This window comes from Tiliqua scincoides, chromosome 1, assembly GCF_035046505.1.
Source record: "Tiliqua scincoides isolate rTilSci1 chromosome 1, rTilSci1.hap2, whole genome shotgun sequence".
Taxonomy (NCBI): Eukaryota; Metazoa; Chordata; class Lepidosauria; order Squamata; family Scincidae; genus Tiliqua; species Tiliqua scincoides.
The window spans coordinates 224993030-225014802 of record NC_089821.1 but is presented as its reverse complement, the minus strand read 5'-3'; the positions used below and the strand labels follow the sequence as shown (position 1 = coordinate 225014802).

Sequence of the window (21773 nt, the reverse complement as noted above, 5' to 3'; positions counted from 1 at the left end):
CCCATAAACCTGGTCACTGCTGGTTGCTGATTCAGTTTAAATGAATTTCCTGGGTGAGCAAAACATGCTTCAAGACTTCAACACTAAGGTAAGAGGAAACAGAATAACAATAAATTTAGGGTATACAAATTTGTTCTCAACTTCCTCTGAGAGGAAAACTAGATCAAAGGGGTTCAAACTGCAAGACAGGAGACTCTGGTTGGACAACAGGAATAATTCTTAATGGTCAGGGTGGTGGAACAGATTGCCAAGGGAGGTGGTGGATTCTCCCTCACTGGAGATCTTCAAGCAGAGTCTCAACAGGCACCTGATGGAGATGCTCTAGGAAGATTCCCTGCTACTGGCAGGGGGTAGGGTTAGATGACCTCAGGGGTCCCTTCCAACTCTAAGATTCTATGAACACTAGATTTTATGAGGGACATGAACCCTGTTTCTTTCTGATGCTACTGCAGGGCTTGGGTCCACTTGCAGAGAAGAATCAGTAACTCAGTGGACTGTGTCTCCCCACTCCAAAATTCTACCATGTAAATAGCTCTCTCTCTCTCTCTCTCTCTCTCTCTCTCTCTCTCTCTCTCTCTCTGTATGTGTGTTTGGGTTAAGTAATAAGCACCCCTCCTGTGCACCAAATCTTTCCTGCAAAAGCCCTCCACCTATTTCAGCAGAAATTTGACAATGCTGTTCAGCGACAGTAATATCACTGTCTCTTTTAGAACAAAGACCTGCTTGATACATCTTAGATCTTCCAAAACCAGCTTTACAAAAACCAGGCTCTTAAGCTAAAGCAAAAGGGCTTGCATGACCTCACCTTGCAATGTTATGAAAATAACCTTTACAAAAAACTGTTTTCTGTTGTAAGCAGATATGTTGGCTGTAAATACAGCACAAGGTGTCAACTTGACAAGGGTCAAACAAACTAGATGTCGCTATAAGCACCCAACTGAAGCTAGCATGCTTGCTCTTTATACAGTAAACCTGTGGTTCCCAAACTTACAGCTGCTGGTGTGCCTTTCACACTCACAGGCATGCTCCATGGCCTCTTCTTCCAGGCTCGTTGGGCTGAGATTGCATGAGCCTGGAAGAAGCGTCCGCACGGCGCCCCTGTGAGCATACCTTAGCACCCTGGGGCATCATGATGCACACTCAAGCAGTAAACAGCAGCAAGATAATGTCTTCTGAAGATCAGACTCTGGTGTCTGGAAGTGCAATTATAACCCTCCACTCTGCCAGTTCTGATCTGATCTGGATCCTGTCTTGTTATGCATAGTCTATACTTTACTGTACAGCTCCTGAGTCCTGAGTACACTTCTGTACTGCAGCGAATCATGGACTCTTCGCTCACAACAGGAGAGGAAACTGAACGCTTTCCACATGCACTGCCTCCAACGCATCCTCGGCATCACCTGGCAGGGCAAAGTTCCAAACAACACAGTCCTGGAATGAACTGGAATCCCTAGCATGTATGCACTGCTGAAACAGAGACGCCTGCGTTGGCTCGGTCATGTCGTGAGAATGGATGATGGCCGGATCCCAAAGGATCTCCTCTATGGAGAACTCGTGCAAGGAAAGCGCCCTACAGGTAGACCACAGCTGCGATACAAGGACATCTGCAAGAGGGATCTGAAGGCCTTAGGAGTGGACCTCAACAAGTGGGAAACCCTGGCCTCTGAGCGGCCCACTTGGAGGCAGGCTGTGCAGCATGGCCTTTCCCAGTTTGAAGAGACACTTGGCCAACAGACTGAGGCAAAGAAGGAAGGCCCACAGCCAGGGAGACACACCAGGGACAGACTACATTTGCTCCCAGTGTGGAAGGGATTGTCACTCCCACAAACCCCTTTTCAGCCACATTAGATGCTGTTCCAGAACCACCATCCAGAGTGCGATACCATAGTCTTTCGAGACTGAAGGTTGCCAACACACTATACAGCTTGAGTATGCCTTATCTGGACTGCTTGGGATGGGAAAGTGTTTGGATTTTGGAATAATTGCATAAATATAATAAGAAATGTTTTCTCTTGCTCTTTTCAGTGTACCCATATGGGTGCCTGCTGGTCTCTTAGACATTTTTCAACAATGTCTGTACAGGTATGCACCACAGAACAGAGAACATAACTTTCAGTCTGTACCTGCACTGTTTGTGGGAATGAGCACAAGACCTTCTAGTGTTCACAATACAGACCAGGGGTGTCAAACATAAGGCCTGGGGGCCAGATGCGGCCTGCAGAAGCTTTTTATATGGCCCTCAGGCTTTCAGCTGCTGTGTAGTGCTGAGGTGTTACTGCTGAAAGGGCAGCCCACATAAAAATTGGGCTCTCCCATATCTTGAAATATGATCAAGATTTGTATATTTTCTCTTTTGTCATTTGCAGCTAATGAGTTCCTAAGTGAGAAAAAAGTGTTTATTGTTGGTTATGACCTGTTTAATGACATCGCTTCTTGCCTAATGACATCACTTCCGGCCCTCAGCAGCCATCAAGAATGCTATGTGGCCCTCCATATGAAATGCATTTGACACCACTGATACCGACAGTTTAAAAAAAAAAGGGGGGGGATTGGGCAAAGACGTCTGGATTTCAGAATAGTCTGGATTTTGGATGTCCAGATAAGGGGTTATCTACCTGTAGTAACGAAGCAAGGAATACACACCTTTTCCACTGATCCAGTCCATGAAGTCTCCAGGATTTATCTCCAAGATTTCTGGCTAGGAATCAACTTCAGACTTTTGCAAAAATGTGAGATATAGCATTGTCCTTTGGACTCTGGAACAAAACTATACCTTTAAAACATGAACAAATATAAATGCCTGTATATAAAATCTAGTAGGGTAGGAGTTGTGTGAGCTTAACTGACATAAACCTGTTTTGCCACAGCAAGAAACTCATCATACTTCAGAATATTCTTTTTCTTTCTTAATTACTGAAGATCAGGATTTTTACTCTCTAACCCTGGATGCCAGGGTTTTTTTGTGTTTTTTTTTAAATTCTTTAAATTTTTTTTAAAATTATTTCATTCTGTTGTTATCGTTTCCACACATCCCTGAACCTTGTTTAACTACTTCTTACTTGTTGCACTGTAATATTGGAATAGGATAAATATGGATATAGAAATGACAACTGCCAAATTTGATGAATGATTAATCTGATTTTTGGAATCATCTGATTAATCAGATGATTTTCTGATTAATCTGAAAAAGCCTACAGGCAGACTTGCCCCTCGGCTTGCTTAGTGAAACAAGCAAATGTAATTACAGAGAAATTATATAATAAAATAGCAAACCAATAAGCTACCCAAGAATTTGTAGTATATTACTGATTAACTGATTAATATATTACTGAATTTTTATTACTGAAAAAGAGAGTCAGGATGGTGTCGAGGTTCAGGAGTTGGATTTAGATCCAGGTCCAAATCCCCACTCAGCCATGAAGTTTCCTGAATGTCTTTGAGTCAGTCACTCTTTCTCAGTCTCACCTACCTCACAGGACAAAAGGAGAGAGGAACTATGTATACCAGCCTGAGCTGCTTGGAGGAAGGGTGATATAAAAATGTGAAAAATAAATAACTCAAAATAAATGAGTTAGAAAGAAGTGACACGGACAGCGCAATCCAAACCCCCACCCCGTCCCTTCATGAACATGCCATAAAGCATATTTCCGATGACTCAGGAGTAGATTAGGCCAGCGCACAAATGTGTGCTTGCCTTACGGAGCTGGCCCAGCGCCAGGAGGTGGTAGGTTTGTGCCAACTTGGGCAAACTGGCACAGTGGGTGGGAGAGAGCAGAGGGAGGGAGGTACAGAGGTGGGGAGAGGGCGTTCTTAGGCAGGGGGAGGGTATCCCAGGGGCAGATCGGGCCTGGGAGGGGGGTGGAACTGGCTGCCGCAGCCTAGGCCAGATCCCAACCCCCGTCCGGAGCAGCGTTACTCGGGCTGCTTGGATTTGCACTCGCAAAATTGCCTGGGGCATTTCTCAGGGTAACGGGAAGGAAATCCCCTTATTCTGAGTTGCAACCCAGCCTGCACCAAACACGCTGGATACAGTGCAGACCAGTCAGCCTGCCTGTTCCACCAGAGGTAAGGATTGTGCCCTAAGCTTTTCTTTCACTCTGTGCAGGCTGTCTTCATTCACTCTGCAAAGGAGTAGCGGCAATTTGTGCTGAGCCAGAACATTTCTGAGAAATGTTTGCTCTTTAGAAGAAAACTGACCCAAGAAAGAGGCAAGAGGAAAACATTTCCCAGAAATTGCTCCAGTGATGCCTCAGTTGGTCCCTGAGCTGGCAATATAAAGCATATTACATCATATTGTTTTATTGTTGGTAACATAAGAACAGAATAACCCCTCTGGATCAGGTCAAAGGTCCATCTAGCCCATCTTCCTGTATCTCACAGTGGCCCACCAAATGTTTCAGGGAGCACACAAGACCACCCTTATGATGAGATGAGTCAAAGCTAGCACCCTGAGCAACACCAGGTGGCAAAATCTGCCTTGGAAGTGCAGTTGGATCTTGCCATCACCTTTCCTCTCAACCAGCAAGCTTCTCTGCAGCAGAAATGCAAATGCTGTAGCGCCCCCTGTCTTCACTGCTCACAGAGCCAGCCTGCTATGCTAGAGCACTGTATATCTCTGACCAACTTGGCTGAACAGCAGTGGGGCAAGCAGAAGAGCAGGAGAGTGTCTGCTGGAGAAGTATATTCTTGTGACTGTAGGGCATGCCCAACCACTGGTGGCAGGAGTGGTGGTGGCTTCCATCTCCCCCAGGAGGGCAGCTGGATAGACACAAGATACTCATCTCATACTAGTAAGCATCTTCCCTCCCTCCCCACATTCATCAAGTCTTCCTCCCTGTCTCCCCTCCATGCTAGCCTGAGTAGTTGCTCCAAGAGTCTTAAACAGGGCCTCTGAGAGGAATTTTATCAGGGGGTAAAAAGTTTCTTTTGGGCCTCTTTGCAAAGGGGGAGGGGTAAAACAGAGCGGGTGACGGGCAAGCAGAATAGGGGCAGAGAGGGGCGAAGCAGGGTGAGGGCAAGGTAGAGACAGCTGGAAAAGTCTTTGGAGCCCAAGTCTACCCACCCATGTGGCATCAGTAGTGTCCCCAGCAACCCGTACGGGCAACAAGTCTGAGTAGATAGGAAAATGTCAGATCCCAGGAAATTTCTGGGCCCCCTACTTGGCTCCTGGGGCCCCCTTTTGACCCTGGGCCCAGGTACAAATTTACCCCCCTCTCCTAGGCCCTGGGTCTTAAATTCTTGTAGCAGGTGAGTGTGGCCCTCCTTTCCTAGAGCTTCTGGTTTGAGGGCAAAAATCCAATCATGCTGCATTCATTTTCTTTCCTTTCTTCCTTTGGTTCTTCTCTCTCCTCAGCTGGCAGCAGTTTCCTGGAGAACAAAAATCCCATGTTGTGTATGCTTGTGGACTTGTTGCCACTGTGCTTTCTTTCCCACTTTTTGTGCTGCCCCACCCTTCCCCTCTTCTCCTCTCAGAGACAGCCTTTCCAGAGTTTGTTTTGTTTTTCAGAACATTCCTTGGGGAAAGGATGGGTGGGATATGAACTAGAATCTTTGTTTTCAATTTTTGTGCCCACCTCTCTCCCTCCCTCCCTCCCTCCCTCCCTCTCTCTCTCTCTCTCTCTGTTTATGTTTTCCTTTTAATAACACAGGCCAACACACATTTTGCTTCCTTAAACGTTACACCAATTCCATTTGGGGTGCCATTCCAAAAATGGCATCTGTTTTGCCCGATCACATCTAGTTCTGGAGACACAGAATAGCCTCTTTAGTGAATGGTTCAAGCAGCTTCCTCATGAGGCAGCCTACACCATGGCTTCCTCATGAGGAAGCAGCTTGAACCGTTCACTAATGAGGCTATACTATATATCTCCAAAACTAGACATGGTAGAGCAAAATGGATGCCATTTTTGGAATCAGCATCCCAAATTCATATCAAACGATCATAAAGTTTGGGATAAACTTTTCTGACCCTCAGTTTTATAGGCCTGTGTAATGGGACTTTCACAAGGAAGTTTAATCATTCCTCCTTCCCCTTAAAACTGTATGACCCATGTGCAACTGTAGATGTGTTTTTGTAGATGTGTACATTGTAGATGTGTGTGAGAGGCTAAACCCTTCAGGGTTATCAAAGCAACAAAAAAAGGTTCTGATAGTTGTGTCTGCTATATAATTTAACTATCCTGGCTAAAGGTCTTATGTTAAACTGCCTGCTTTAACATCTCTGCATATCGGGAATAAAGCCAGGCATGTACCACTTCAAGTAATAATATGTATAAGTAACATAACAAATTCTTTAGCACAGTGGTGTCAAACATAAGGCCCACTGGGCTCATCAGGCCCAGGGAAGGTCCTTATCTGGTCTTATGGGAGATTATCTGCTCTCCCAATGATGAGCTGCAAAGTTGTAATGCTAATGCTGAAAGAAGTTGCAGAAGAAACACTAAAAGAAATTTCGGCTCTTATCAGCTCTTATCTCTATCTATTGTTTTCTAAGCCAGACAACGTGTGCAGATCACTGCTAGAAGTGATGCAGGCATGTGTGCTATGGAGACAGAAGCATCCTTCTCTTTGTCCTATCTCCAAAATAATATTGTTGGAAAAAGTGCAAAGAACCCTGAATCATGTACAGAGGTGCAAAGAAGATTACCAAAATAATCAGGGGCTTTTAAGCTTGGGAAAAAGGGGACAAGGAGAATGTGTAAGTTTATGAAATCAGACGTGTTTTGGACTGGAAAGCCGTAAAAGAGAACCTCAAAAAGTCACAACATAGTAATATCATTATTCGTAGTACCCAGAAAGGTACAATATCTTAAGGAAGTTTGGAAAGGATAAAGTCCCACTCCCAGCTTCTATCCTTGGCATGCCCAGGTAGGGCTGGAATTTCTGGTAACAGACTCTGATTTAGAATATAAGGCTGCAATCCTATATACACTTTAATAGTAGTATAGGTGGGGCCTCAGTATTCTTGGTAGTTCTTCGATCCCCTGCAGATACCAAAAACCATAGATAATGAAATCTGTGGTTTCAGTCCCTTAAACCCTCTGATGGTGACCGGAGCGGCACTCCAGTCACCTCTGGAAAACTTTCTGAAGCCCGCAGAAGCTATGTGCGTCTGCCTGCGGCCTTTTTGGACTTCAGAATGGCCCTTATGGCAAAAAAGACGAAGCTTCCGGTTTCTCTCTTGAAACTAGACATGACTTTTTTATACCTTTTAAGGCATTCTGAGGCCTGGAGAATGCCTTAAAGGGCATGAAACCATCACTTCCGGTTTCCCGAGAGAAACTGGAAGTAGAGTTTTATTTTACCTTTGCCGTAAGGGTCATTCTGAAGCCTGCAGAGGCCACGGGTGGATGCGCGCAGCCTCTGTGGGCTTCAGAAAGGCTCTGGTCACCTTCGGAGGATTCAGGTTGGGCCCATGTTGAGCCAGATCTATGGATATAGATCTGCAGATAAACAGGCTCCACCTGTATGTCCCATTGAACACAATGGGACTTACTTTTGAGTAGACAATAGACATGCATATGCTTGTGCTGTAAATCTGTTTTCCAAGCATCTGTTACCATTTTAGCAGACTACGTGGCATTCAGTGGATGGAGGATATTTTTGTCAGTTTGGAATGGGGGAACCAAATGGTCATGAAATATTGATGTTGGGTATCACAATCCTACGTAAACATGCCACCATTTTTATTTCCAAAATTCTTCTGTTTTCAGTTAAGTCAAAGTCAATGCCTATGAATGTGGAAGAGCAGGGCTGATCTTAGGGCAATTTGACCAATTTGTGCCCCACACCTGTGTTGCAACGTTGAAGGAAGCAACTCAAGAAGACTCGATACCAGGAGTGAAAGTATGCAGGCTTCTTTATTCAATCGCATGCAATGGGCAGCCACGGGACTCATGTTCAAAGCAAATGGGCGCACCCACCCTTGGGGTATGCAACTTTTATACTTTTTGAGTCTCTTTGTCTAGAGATTTGTATATTTGATTGGTTACAATTTGCCGCAGAGGTTTGATAGGTTACACATTGCATCTAACGTGGAGTTTGCCCTTAAAACCTGGAAAAATACAAGTTTTCTGAAGACAGGTAGAGAACAGCATAACATAAGTGATAAGGCACGTCTCCTCTTGGCACATCTCACCATCCCAGGTGCATCTCGCCAATGCACCCTTGTACCATTGCCTGATACCGTTATCTCTACTGCATTCCACTGGCATAAGCACATTGGGGCCCCTTTTTGCAAAGGCAAGGCTTTTCTGTCTTTTACTAAGCTTAAGCTGCCTTGATTTCTATGCTTCTCTTTTAACCTATGATTTTTGCTTCTGTGATTATGGTGGCCTTTACCCGAAGTCACAGTCTGGGGTCAAAGGTCACCCTGTCACACCTGGAGGGGCTCTGCACTGGGGTGGCAAGCAGAGCACCCGCAGCTGGTGGATCGCTCTGCTGATGCTCCAGCATGCAATCGTCCATGCCGAGGCATCGTAGGGAGAGTGCGGTGAGTAGAGCATTGCCACTGGACGGCCTTCCCTCCCTCTTGACCTTGGTGTGATTGGCTTGAAATTGCTGCTGGGTGCCTTGCCACTGCCACTCATTCTGGTGAGTAGGGGGGCTCACAGAGGGCCTCCCGCAAAAATGTTTTGTATTGGCCCCACAGAGCCTAAGGCTAACCCTGTGAAAGAGGCTACCAAGAACATCCAAATGACAATTGAGAATATTATTGCTGATTTCAGTTCTGTCTATTAATGACCTGTGCTTCTCTTCCTTCTAATGAAATAAAAACCTTAGACTTGTCATTAAAAAAAAACTTATTAGCAATTGTGTTTGTGCTTCTGAACTGGGAGGAAATAAAAGCTTCTGAGTTATTCCTGTGTCTAAAAAAAAAGTTGGCTTTTATGATATTGGCTTGGTGTAGTGGGGTGTGTGTGCAGTCTTACCCCGTGCCTTAGGTAGCAGAATTCTTGAGCCAGCCCTGCAGATAAGAATATTAGACTACAAAGATTATATTTCTGAAATAATAATTTGACATTTATAAGAAAAGGATAATGACAATCTCAGTATGTGTATGAGGACGTGTATGTAGCTTGGCCAATGCTAGAAATTGCCTCAGGAAAAATCTGGCATAATTTCTACAAATCTTTCATCTATATGCAAAGCTTTTTAATTAATTCCAGGAAGCTGAATCTCTTGTGATTCTGTGAGATGAATAGGATCATTTATGGATTCTCTCCATGAAGCTGCCATCCATCCTCTATCTTCATGTCTTGCAGTAGACATCATACTTTATCTTTTCTCCCACCTTTGTTCCTGCTAAGCGCTTTTGAAATATTGCGTCCATTTCCTGATTGTTTTCTTCACTAAAAAGTGATTTCCAATCACTTACACCTCCTGAAAAGAAAAGAAAACAATGTGTTGTTTGAAAGCCACGTGTTGGCAGTTGTGGATAAAGGCCTGTGGCAAATAAATTTGCAGTACTATCACTGGATCTGTGGTGGAAAAACAGAAACTGAATGCACAAATTGTGTTAAGGTGCTGCAAATCCTCTAGATCTTGCTCTTGTGGATAAAGGTCAAACTGCAGATAAGGGTTAATTTTTGTTTGTTTGCTTTTATTAGTGTTAAATAGCTGCTGCATCTGGAGCTGCTACAGATGGTAAGTGCAATCATACAGAGAACTTCATTCAGTGCTAATGAGGGCACTTTTCTTTTAGCAAACAGCATGCACAGGTCTGGGGGGGATTCCAGTACAAATCAGGATCCTGCTGGAGATGGAGCTGAAATTTCCTTATCTCTTGGGCCTCCCCCCCCCCCCCCGGCACTGTAGTTCTAGTTTGAAGAGTTGGTCCATCCCTAGCTATCTTAAAAAAAGCAAACACAGGTTCAATTTTCATCAGGATTGCAGTAGGAGAGGAAAGGGTTAAATGTCTTTCCCCTCACCTGCTGCTGTCCCAATCCTGGTTGTGTGTCCCTCTCCCTCCCTCGTCATTCTGGCTGCTCTTATTTATACACCCAAAAACCAAATGTGCAAGGCCAAATTTTGCCATGAATGTGAAGTTCAGCCCCAAAGCTGGCAAAAAAATCTGAATACAATCCTACACGAAAATGATGCACTAAAATAAGCATGAGAGGCTGATCTGTGTTGCCACTGTTAGTGCTATGTAGACTGGTACTTTATAGCACTTCCAGAAAAACTTACCTTTACGGAAAAGAATTTTGCCAAACATTTCTCCATGGGTTGTTTTGGCATTCTCTTTCATGGACTTGAAAGTGCTTCTTTCTGCAACCCCATGAATATCTTCTTCATTTAGGTTCAATTCAAGGAATTCAGCTATCTTTTTGGCTCCTGTAACTGTGTCCTGTAAAGGGAATACACAAGCAATTGAGCAGTCCATTTATTTGGAGGGAAATAAATGTTATCCATTTATTTGAATATCAATCAAATAAATGAAGCAAGATGTATGATCTACACATGCATCAGGTGAAGGAAACTTTGGCTTACATGCAATTGTATAGCCGAAAAAGGGCTTGTATTGCATTCTGCTCAAAATTCCACATCCAACGGTATATAATATGATGGGGTTACTCCTTACCAACACGATTTTAGCGTGTCACCCCCCCCCAGTGCACTTCACCCACCTGTGTGCGTCACCTGGTGTGGCCGCACCCCCCGCACCCCCTAGCGACGCCACTGCAATTATTTCAGTGGCAAACGATCCCTAAAATGCAGCACATCTTTAAACAGTGCTAACATTACCTCTTTCATCTCTTCATATGTTACTGGCAGGACATTTTCTTTGTCAATGTACTTGTTCCATGTGCAAAGAAACTCAATATAGGATCCCCAGGGCACTAGTGGAAATCAGAAATGCAGTCATTAGAAAAACAACTTGTTAGCCTTTTAAAAATCTTGTTTCCACACTATATTTTTGCATCAAACCATCCCCCAAACTTCTTAGAAAAAACCTTACAAAATCATTAGGACTTCTGCTCATAAGCAGCTCAATTCAAATCTCAATTTTTGTATTGATGGAAGCTTGTCTCATTGGTTTCAGTGGTCATGACTGACTTTTTTTGGATACAACCAAAAGCACATGAGTTGTGGTCCAACTTAGCTACAACAATAGGTCCAGTCTGCCATACTAATAGGCAAGCAAAATAACTGCTTGGGGGACATGATACTGAATATACATTACTGGATTGAATAGACCAGTGATTCCTAAGCTTTAGCTCCACAAACAGATGCATCTACCCTTGAGTTGCTTAGTGTGCAGCACTGTGTACCAGACAGGCATTGTGGGGGGAAATGACCCTTGGGAGGCAACCTCTGAAAGTGACTCAGTGACTCCTTTTGCACTTTAAATGGTTAAGAAGAAGGGGGGAACCCTAGCATTCTGCTGTACTTCAGGTAATCCATTTGCTACAAAAATAGATGATGGTCCCGAATGAAACTAATGACATCTGTTTTTGCCAATGACCTCACTTTCAAAAACATGCACAGTCTCTACTAACTCCATCTTGATTCCTAAGCTGACATTCCTGAAAATCAGCCAAGGTGTTGCCCTTAAGGGGTGAGACACAGCTCCCTCTAACCAAGGTCATGCTAATAAAGGGATCTATCAAAAAGTTGTAATACTGCGGGGCATCTGTGTGAGATCTTGCAAATTTGGGCACCTCACTATAATTTCATGTGCAAGCACCACAAGTCTTCCTAAAAATTAAGGTCAACTGCACAGTAGCCAGGCCACCAGGACAGTCTTTTCAGTCTCATTCTCCAGGGGTCACTGCCACCAACGACTTAAGCATGGGTGCAGCTCACATTCTGTCATTCCTTTAGTCCCTTCAGAAACCTCTCCAGTGAGGGTACAATTAAGCCATTGTGCCCTCCTGGAAGAACAGGAATACAATGAAATACAATGAAATTCAGGAAACTCCTGAAATACAATGAAATTCAGGAAACTCCTGGATGCACACCCAGGGTTTGTTCCAGATACCACTATTCACCCAGGAATGTCTTTATTCAAAGTCCTGTCACTACCTCTGCTTTGGAAGCAGAATATTTTTCTTCCCCATTAAAGGCATCCATGCTGTCCATTTTGGTAGTCTCTCCCTCCAACAGAGACTTCCACTCTGTCTATGTACATGAGATTTTTTCCTACATGGAGAGGATCCTGTTTTGGTAACCACCTTCCCCTCTAGAGAAGCTACTTTCCTTGCCCATCAAGTGGTACGTTTTTTGGGCTGCATTTTTCTTCTTTCTTCAAGTTCATAATGAGGAAGTCCCAAAGGCTTCCCAGCCCATTATAGGGAACTCTGATTATTAAATATCTGTGCATACAACAATTATAATGGATAGGAAAAAGGAAGTGCTACTTTTTCCTATCATTAAAGCTGAGAAGAATTCGCCGAAGGTATCGTAAGGGGGATATGCCGTGAAGGTGTTTGAAAAATGGAAAAAAGATGTGGCTACATCTTTTGGATTCCGAATCAGCAGCAGTATCTAAAAAAGAATAAAAATCAGAATGCAATGTGAGAGAGGATGGAAACATAGTTTCTATATAATGTGCCACATTCTATGAACATTATCCCAAGTACCATATGTCATCATTGCAAACCTCTGTACACTTCCCTGGGAGCAAATTCCATTGAATTCATTGTGACTTGCATCCAAGTCAATAAGCACAGACTTGGTGCTGCATAACACATGCCTAGAGGAAAAGTTGGATTCTGCCCTGCCCTTTCTGCTACTGATTTACAAGTACAAACATGTGCTGTTACAGCTTAAAGGATTTCATGTGCCAAGCACATTGGATAGTACGATCATCCAGCTACCCAAGGGACTGTCAGAAACTTCATTTCCAAATCCACTAAATCCCACATGACCATACCTTGCGAGATAATAGGTGTATTCTATGCAGGGTTGCTACTAGACCTTCCCGAGGGACAGAGTGGTCTCAGCACCTTGGTTAAAAGCTAAAGCATCCCTTTATACCAGTGGGTCCCCTTTTTCTGAAATCTTTGGGCCTCTATCACGGAGAAAAAGACTGACCCTAAGACGACTTCTTTCAAGAAGCATTTATAGAGTAATTGCAGATGATTTTCACATTCTAGGTTAGTACTTCTGGTGAGATGCGGATTTCATGCATCTCACTGAGAGTTGAATAGGCTGGTGATGTGCCCCTTTTGCAAGGTACACATAAAACACAAATAAGGCTTATGTATGTGACTTGCACTTTTGCTGTTGTCACTTTTCCCAGGGTGGAAAGCTGCAGCAAGGAGTCTTAAGATTAACCTGCATAGCATCAGAAGGCAAGAGAAACTGGAAACTGTAGGGACTTCTCTCTGAATCAGAAATATGAATCCTGCTAGGACTACTACTCAGCCTATGTGGTCCCATAAGAAGAGCCATATGCCCATCTAGTCCAGCTTCCTATATCTCACAGTGAGCCACCAGGTGCCTCAGGAAGCACACAAGACAAGAAACCTGCATCCTGGTGCCTCCCTTGCACCTGTCATTCTGAGGTAGCCTACTTCTAAAACCAGAAGGTTGCATCATAGCTTGTAACTGTGATGAACTTTTCCTCCAGCAATTTGTCCAATCCCCTTTTAAAGGCATCCAGGGATTTACATCACAGTTGGTTAGATATGAGGAGGCATCAAGTGAAAAGATCAGGCGTACAAGCTTTCTTGAAGTCACCATGCGCAACCAGCCTCAACATGGGTCTCAAAGAATAAGTGGTAATAAAGAAATAAATAAGAATAAATAATTGTGGTACAAAAATCAATTCACCCTGTGAATCATAATCATCAATTTTCATTTCATGATTATTATATCAGTTCTGATTTTGTTTCTTTTACTTGCTTCTGGTGACTGTTGGGATGGCTTTGGAGAAGTGAATGCACAACTAGAAATACTGGCAAAGGAAAGTAGGATGACAGTCATTGACATGGTTACTCACCTTTGCTTTATTCTTGAAGAAAGTTTCTGGAAACTTATCAGGGCGGAGGTGAGTAAACATAACTCTCCTGGGAGGATAGGTGTTCATCCTCTTTCCAAGTGGAAATAAATAGGCACAAAACAAAAAGCAAACAATTCATTAAACAAAAGGTGCAGAACTTTGCCATTCCATTTGCTACCATCTCCTTAAATCAGGGGCAAAAATGGTTGCTTCTACAGAAACAAGAAATGGGGTAGCTAAATTACTGTTTCGGTTTTATACAGTCCTTTGTTTTCTGCTATTCAGTGATGAGGAACTAAGGGCGCAATCCTACAAGGCACCTGGACTGACGCAAGTCCCTTGTGCTGGCCCAGGAGTGTCGCAAAAGTGCTGTAAAGCACCACTTGTTGGGGAAATATGGTGCCGGCCTTGCCATGCTGACGTGGGCCACAGGGAAAGGGTGAGTTGCATTGGCCAAGCTCAAGCAAAGCAGGGGTGTGGGGGGGCATGAGGAGGGCAGGGAGGAGGCAGGAGGGAAGCATTTCGGGGTGGGGGAGGGCGGGTGGCAGGCGAGACCATGGGCAGATGGGCGGGAGCAGGAGGCAGGGCCAGGATTCAGCAGTTATGCTGAATCCTGACCCCATTCCCAACCAGCCCACAGTAGTCCCAGGCTACTTGGATTTACGCCACCTCGCCAGGTGGCACAGATCCAAGTGGACTCATTGGGGCCACTGCAGTGTGACACGGGGTAAGGGGAAATGTTTCCCCTTGCGTCGGGCTGCACCACTTTTGGCCCAAACTTGCACTGGATGCAGCATAGGCCCGCTGGCTTGCCTGTTTCCACTGCAAGTTAGGATTGCGCTCTAAGGCTAAGACAAAACAATTCACTATTTTATAGCAGAGCAAGTCCCCCTTTTGACAATTTTTTACCAATGTCCTATTTTGCCCTCACTCTCAATTGACCTTCTTCTTGCTGGTGGCCAAACCTATCTGGCTACGTAGTGTTGTGATGCCACACAACAGATGTTGTATGTCATCCCTGATTGGCTACAATTGCCCACCTGATTGAACAAGGAAAAAGAAACTGTAACTAAAAGAAACAATGATGCCAAGTTGTTAATCGACCTTGAAAACAGTGGCATCAAGCAGGGAAAAAAATTATCACAATTAAAGGATTTAGAAAACAAGCAATATCTAAGCATCGCTCCCAGCAATCATTATGTTCAGCCCCCAGATTAAACAGGAAGCATATCTGGCACAGAGCTATGGCCATGACATGGGCTAGATTTCTGTAGATAGTACAACTCATTTCCTTTCCTTTCCAGAAGTCCCATTTCTTTTCCTTTTCTCCCTCACTCAGTGCTGTCCTATTAGAAACTTACAGCCCAATCCAATGCATGTCTACTCAGTTCACTGAATTCAATGGGACTTACTTCCAAGAAAGGGTGCATAGAACTGCAGCCGTATGGCCCAATCCTGAAGGGCCTTTACACTGCCGGAACGAGTGTGATGGCAGACAGCATGCACTGGCTGGAGAAGGCAAACCCATGCAGGGGTCAGGAGTGAGACAGTGTGGAGGTGGAATGGGGCAGTTGGTGGTGCAGTGGGGAGATAACAGTGTTGAGGAGGGGGGCAGATCGGGCCCACCGAATCCTAGCCCCCTTTTGGGGCCTGATCCATCTGCACAGCTCAACATGGATGTGCACCAGCTATTAAGCTGGTGCAGGTCCAAGTTAACCTATGGCAGCTCCTGGGGCTTACTAAGGGACAAGAGAACAAATGTTACTTCACCCTGAGGGGGCCTCCAGAGGCCAAAACTTCCCTGCAAGATACAGCCATAGCTGTGTTGCCACTGCTGCATTGTCAAGCAGGGAGAGGATTGGGCTGCGCAAGGACTTGTGAAACAACAGTCACAACTGGAAGAAGCAGGTGATAATGACTGGTCTCCCATTTCTAAGATGCAAATTCTTTATGAGTTCACTAGATGCTGGTCACTACTTATTACTGGTTCAAAAACCTGAACCCATGACAGCTGACAGGCACAGCAATCAGCTAGTGCACACTATTGTGAAATAAAAAGCATGCATAAATGAAAGGCTTCCCTGACTGACTTCCAGCACTGGCTTCAGCACAATGAGCAAACACTGCATGGAATTGGTCAAGAAATACAAATACTTCCACTCCAGATCCTCACCCCACAAGGTCCACTTCAGAGTTGGGAGATCCACTCTACTGGAGTGAGGCGCTCCAAAATGAAGGAAGTAATGAAGAGAGGGGGAAGAGAGAGTAAAGAGCTGAGCGGAGTACAAGGGGGTGGACAATCATTCATTAACCATCGTGCTGGAAAAAAACAGGTCTATAATATTTAATGCAAACCTCATATTTTTTCGTATCTCCAATTTCAAAATAAGGAAATTCTGCCAGGAGTAGCTTTTCGTTCAGCTTGTGCGGTTCATGTTTCTTTGTAGATGTTACGACTAAATCAGTAACTACCTGGCCGACCCAGTTGGTACCTGAAAACATACAGAAGTAGATTTACATTATTGTTCAGGTGGTAACCTACACAGAATATTTGGAGAACTTACTGACTAGATGACAAGGTAGCGAGTGAATCTGAAGAATTGTCTATGGAAATTCTGCTCCACCCATTTTCTCTTCGTAAATAGTTCCCCCTCCCCAACCCGGGGCAGAATCATTTGGCTGCTAAACAAAGAAAGTGGAAGAAAATTAACTTTCACCAATCACTCAGATCTTCATTGCAGCTTCACAATAATATAACCTTCTACACTTGGAATTGTACAGGCTGGACTTCTGTGATGTTATGAAATTTTAAAATCAATTTCTTTACTTGTGTATTTATTTAAAAACATTGATACTCTGCCCCAAAGTTCAAAAACTCAAAAGACAGCTTAAAATTTATTTTTATTTATTTTCCACATTTTTATACTGCCCTTCCTCCAAAGAGCTCAAGGCAGTGCACACAGCTGCTCCTCCCCTTTTGCCCTCACATCAACCCTGTGAGGTAGGTGAGGCTGAGAGAAAGTGACTGGCCCAAGGAAGCTTCATGGCTGAGGGGGGATTTGAACCTGGATCTTCCACATCTAAGTCCACCTCCCAAACCACTACACCACCCTGGCAAATAGTTGAAAACAAATTCTAGAAAATACAGGAGTGTGCCATGAGGCATCAGAATGGTAAAAAGGAGGCTGACTGAAACCAGCCCTTTAAGGTTTGCCCCTCTTGGTCTTGGGACCTGGATGCTCTACAAGCCCATAAAGCTCACTGCTTTGGGGACCTGTGGTAAAGACAATATCTCTTGGGTACACCTTGAGTGTATGCAATCTATGAAAACTGAAGCACAGAATGTGATGCTGGTTTGAGCCAGGGTGGTGTTAACCAAACGGAGAGGCAGCAAGAGACAACCATTTCCTAAAGTCTCATCTAAGAGGCACTTTTATTAATTATTAATGAACCAGAGTTTTAAAAGAACTGGGAAAATATATAAATAGATGTTTCCCCAGCATCAAAATCACATAGGCATAGATGTCAGGTAAGCTGCCATGTGGAAGGTGTGATCATAGGGATCTCTTCATCCCCCCAAGTGAGGCACCTCTGTAACCTAAGAAGTTGCTGAAGGACATGCTGGCAACAAGGTGTAGGCTGATGCTTAATGAAAAGTCTCACCCCCCCCCCCAGGCAGTTGAAATACAAGCCAGGGTTCTGTTCACCCTGTTGGAAAGGTTTCATTACCCTGAGAACAACAACTTCACTTGATGGTCCTGGGTAAAAGCAGAGGCTCCCCAACCTGCTCTAGGCAAGGAGTGATAGAGGTAGCAGAGAGACCAGCCTATCTGCTTCTGGGTTAGGAAGGTCAGATCAGTGTCTGCGGAGTCCACTCAATCCTTTGGTGGGTGCCTGCTAAATGCCTTCTTATCTTCATTCTGGGACACATGGATTATTAGCCTGATTCAGCAGAAAGTTGGGTTCAAAATGCACGAGACTTCTTTTTATTTTTGTCCAAAGGTCAATCGTCACAATTTTCCAAACTCATTTCTAATTGTAGACTTTGCATCAAAGTCTGAGCATAATTTGCAAAAGGTAAACTTTGCAATAGGTCAACAGTTATCCAGTGTCCTCAAGTTCTCCCCTCTGAATTTTGGAGCTGTAGAAGTCTCTGTTAAAATGTGACTTCTTTGAAACCAGTGTGCTGAACCAGCATTTTGCCAAACTTTTTCCCTTGTGAGTGTTTCAATGTGATGCCTAAGAACCTAAAATTCACAGACTTTTCGTCTTCTTCAACCCTTTCCAATAGTCCAGAACACTTCAGGGCTCTAATGTCACACTCCACATACTTGTATAGTTAAAGGGTAAGGGGTGCAACAGGAACAAGTGGTGGCATGTGGCTACACTGAAAAAGTAAAGGTTTTAATAGTTGAGAAGGGGCAAACTATACATCACTGACATATACCCTTGAATTCAGTGCTTGAGTTTGCAGCACATTGAGTTTAACCACAGACAGCCAAAGGGACAGATTCCAATTTAGACTGTGGCATAGAAAGAAGGGCTTAACCCTTTCTCCCTGCAGATTGTCCTCTGAAAATTCCCCTACAGCTGCTATTTTCTGCAAGCAGCAGAGGGTGTGTGTGTGTGTGTGTGTGTTTTCAGTAGAAAAATTGCATGGAGGACAGGGTTAATCTCCTTCCCCTCTGCCATGCTGTGATCCCAATCTGGATTCATTCTTCTACAGCTGCTTTTCATTAAACTGAACACTTCATAAACCCAAAGCACAGGACATGGGTCACTAGGGCAAGGTCAACCTAGCACAATTAAGTCATAAGAGCAAAATTGTCACTCTACAGGCAAACAGTGTAAAGAATGCATGGAGGAGCCATAGCCCTGTAGCAGAGCCTTTGCTTTTTATACTGAAGGTTCTGGGTTCAATTCCTGGCATCTTCATCTTCAAAAACCCTTCTGCAAACCTGGAGAGCTGCTGCCATGTAGACCAAAAGTCAAAGGCAGCTTGCTCTGCTCTTAAAGAAGGATGGGAGCAATTTGGACACAGAAATTCAACCTAGTCCAAGCAGTTACTATTCCTCCACAATTTAAACAAATGCTGAGGACAAACTGTTAGAAGCCCTTCCAACAGGGACTTTTAGAAACTGAGAGTTGTTATGACAGTAGGACTTCAGTCACTGTGGCAAAGTCCATCCGAGATAAAGTGCTAACCCTTCAGCAAAATTAGAAATCCACAGAAATCAACAGAAATCATTCTGAATGATGTCCCACCCACCCCCACACACATTTGAATGGGTTTTTATGACTAATCTCTTTCACCACCTAAGGCTGGGATCCTGTACACATGAACCTAGGGATAAGTTCTACTAAACTCAGTGGGGCTTGCTTCTAAGTAAGCATGTATAGAATTGTGAATCAATTAGGACACCCTCAACAGACTGGCGCCTGGGGGAAGCAGAGGCACCCTCACACTAGCTGCATCTCTCCAAGAGCTTTGCCTCAGGCATTCCTGAACTGAAGAAGAGAGCCCGGACAAAACGTTCTCACTAGGCAAATAGAATATACCTCACCAACTCATATAACGTATCACATAAAGCAGGGGTGCCCAAACCCCGGCCCGGGGGCCACTTGCGGCCCTCGAGGCCTCTCAATGCGGCCCTCAGGGAGTCCCCAGTCTCCAATGAGCCTCTGGCCCTCCAGAGATTTGTTGAAGCCCGCACTGGTCCAACACAACTTCTCTCAGTGTGAGGGCGACTGTTTGACCTCTCATGTGAGCTGTGGGATGAGAGCTCCCTCCACTGCTTGCTCTTACACATCTGTGATGCAGCAGTGGCAGTGAAGGAAAGGTTGGCCTTGCTTTGTGCAAGGCCTTTTATAGGCTTTTTGTGCAAGACCTTCATTCATTCATATAACTTCATCTTTAATATAGTCATCTATGTAAGCTTATGTAAATTTATTCAAATTTTAAATGTAAATTAATTATTACCCCCCCCCGGCCCCCAACACAGTGTCAGAGAGCTGATGTGGCCCTCCTGCCAAAAACTTTGGACACCCCTGACATAAAGAAAAGTAACTGGTCAAAACAACTTGTTTCCTGGGAACCCTCATTAATGACTTGCTATGTGACTCTGTGGTGTCATGCCTCTGCAAACAAAAATTGAACCAGAGGTACACAAATTGAACCAGAGGGCAGGAGGTCTGGTCTAGAGGGTTGAGCCTCCATTTGCCTGAAGATAACATCCAAAGGTCGCCAGTTCAAGGCAACCGGCACCGTGCGACCTTGAAGCAGCTGACAAGCTGAGCTGAGTTATTCCATCTGCTCTGAGCGTGGGAGGATGGAGGCCAGAATGTGCGGCCAGATCTAGACAGTAACATCTGAATGTTGTGGTTTCTTGAAAGATAGAACCTTTCAAATTGTAAAAATCCCTACGGGGATTTAAATTGCCTGCCCATGTAAACCGCCTTGAATAAAGTAAAGGAGAAATCTGAGGACCTAGAAAGGTGGTATAGAAATACCTGTATTATTATTATTATTATTATTATTATTATTATTATTATTATTATTATTATTATTAAAATAAATTAGAATATTTTGGCTGAAAGCTGATCACATGCTTGCTTTGGAGGAATGTGTTACTAATTGCAAACACGTGATCACTATTCGGATCTACTGAAGAAGCATTTTTCCCCTGCTATTGTTATCATGATCATCATTATTATCACCATCGTTGCACATTGATTCTATCCTGCCATGTTTAAATCATCATAACACCATTTCAACTCCAGCCAAATGATTGAAAGGGTGCTGTATTTTTCATAGCCAGGAAATGATACTCACCAGATTTGCAGTATCCTGAAAGAAGCACATCATCACTTCTGGCTTCAAAGGACTCCATAGCTTTGAAGACCTTGGGGCTACAAAGAGTAGTAGGGTACACAACTCCATCATAAGTAAAGAGCTTCTCTTCTGGACTCATCTTTTTGCCATCTTCCATTGCCTTTTCCAGCACATCAATAAACTTCTGCCGAACGTACAACATTCTTTTACCTTCTCTGTTGGCTCTTCTCTGTTCTGTGGTTGAGTGATTCTGGGAAGAAAGGTGCAACTGTCCTGCAGCTGATTATTTCCTATTAGGCAGAGACACAGATCCTTTTACAGACTTATAACAAATATTTTCCTCCAATCCCATTCAGCCTGTAGACTGCCCCCCCTTCCCTGCCCCTTGGATGGTCCTCCTATCCCTGCATTTGTGCATTGTTCATAACAGCCATACATCTTGCAGCGCACTTCTTTTGCTTGGGTGTACCTTTGTTCAGAATGACAGAAAACTTTCTGCCAAATACTGAATGCAGAAGAGGTTTTCCCAAATACCAGCAATGCAAAGGGAAAAGGGTATTTGGAATTAAATGATCCACAACTTTATTCAAATATCAGGAAGCTGCAATGAGGAATAACTCACCTTACACTATACCCTCCCTTCTCTGTAGGCTCCTATCTCAGAGAAGTCAACTGAATGCTCCTGTCATAAATTCACCCTTCATAGATGGTCTCTAAGGAGCGGATTGTCTTTTGGAGATCCCAATATATCATTGCTGACTGCCTAAAAGTTTTCTAGGAAGTGCTTAGCCTTTGATGCATTGCCTAACCTGAAACTAAGCCTTTGAGGCTGACTTTGTATTCATTGCTCCATAAGGTCCCAACCAGCAATTCCGAGCTGAGCAGCCTCTGAAGAGTGACCTTGGCAGTGCTTTGAACAAGTTCACTTGTTCAGGGTGTGCAGTACTTTCCTAATTTTAACCCCCTTTTCCACAATAAACCTGCCATGGAAGG

At 44.1% G+C, this 21773-nt stretch overlaps 1 protein-coding gene across 1 annotated transcript; it reads right to left on the bottom strand.

Moving 5' to 3' along the window:
- Positions 1-9250: 9250 nt before the first annotated feature.
- Positions 9251-20982, bottom strand: LOC136647421 (sulfotransferase 6B1-like). The gene is made up of 7 exons (XM_066622951.1): positions 20781-20982; positions 16304-16440; positions 13949-14038; positions 12363-12489; positions 10747-10841; positions 10189-10348; positions 9251-9381 (listed from the first exon to the last, which is right to left on the bottom strand). Exons 1-7 carry the CDS (start codon positions 20980-20982, stop codon positions 9251-9253), a joined length of 942 nt encoding a protein of 313 aa, XP_066479048.1.
- Positions 20983-21773: the final 791 nt, after the last annotated feature.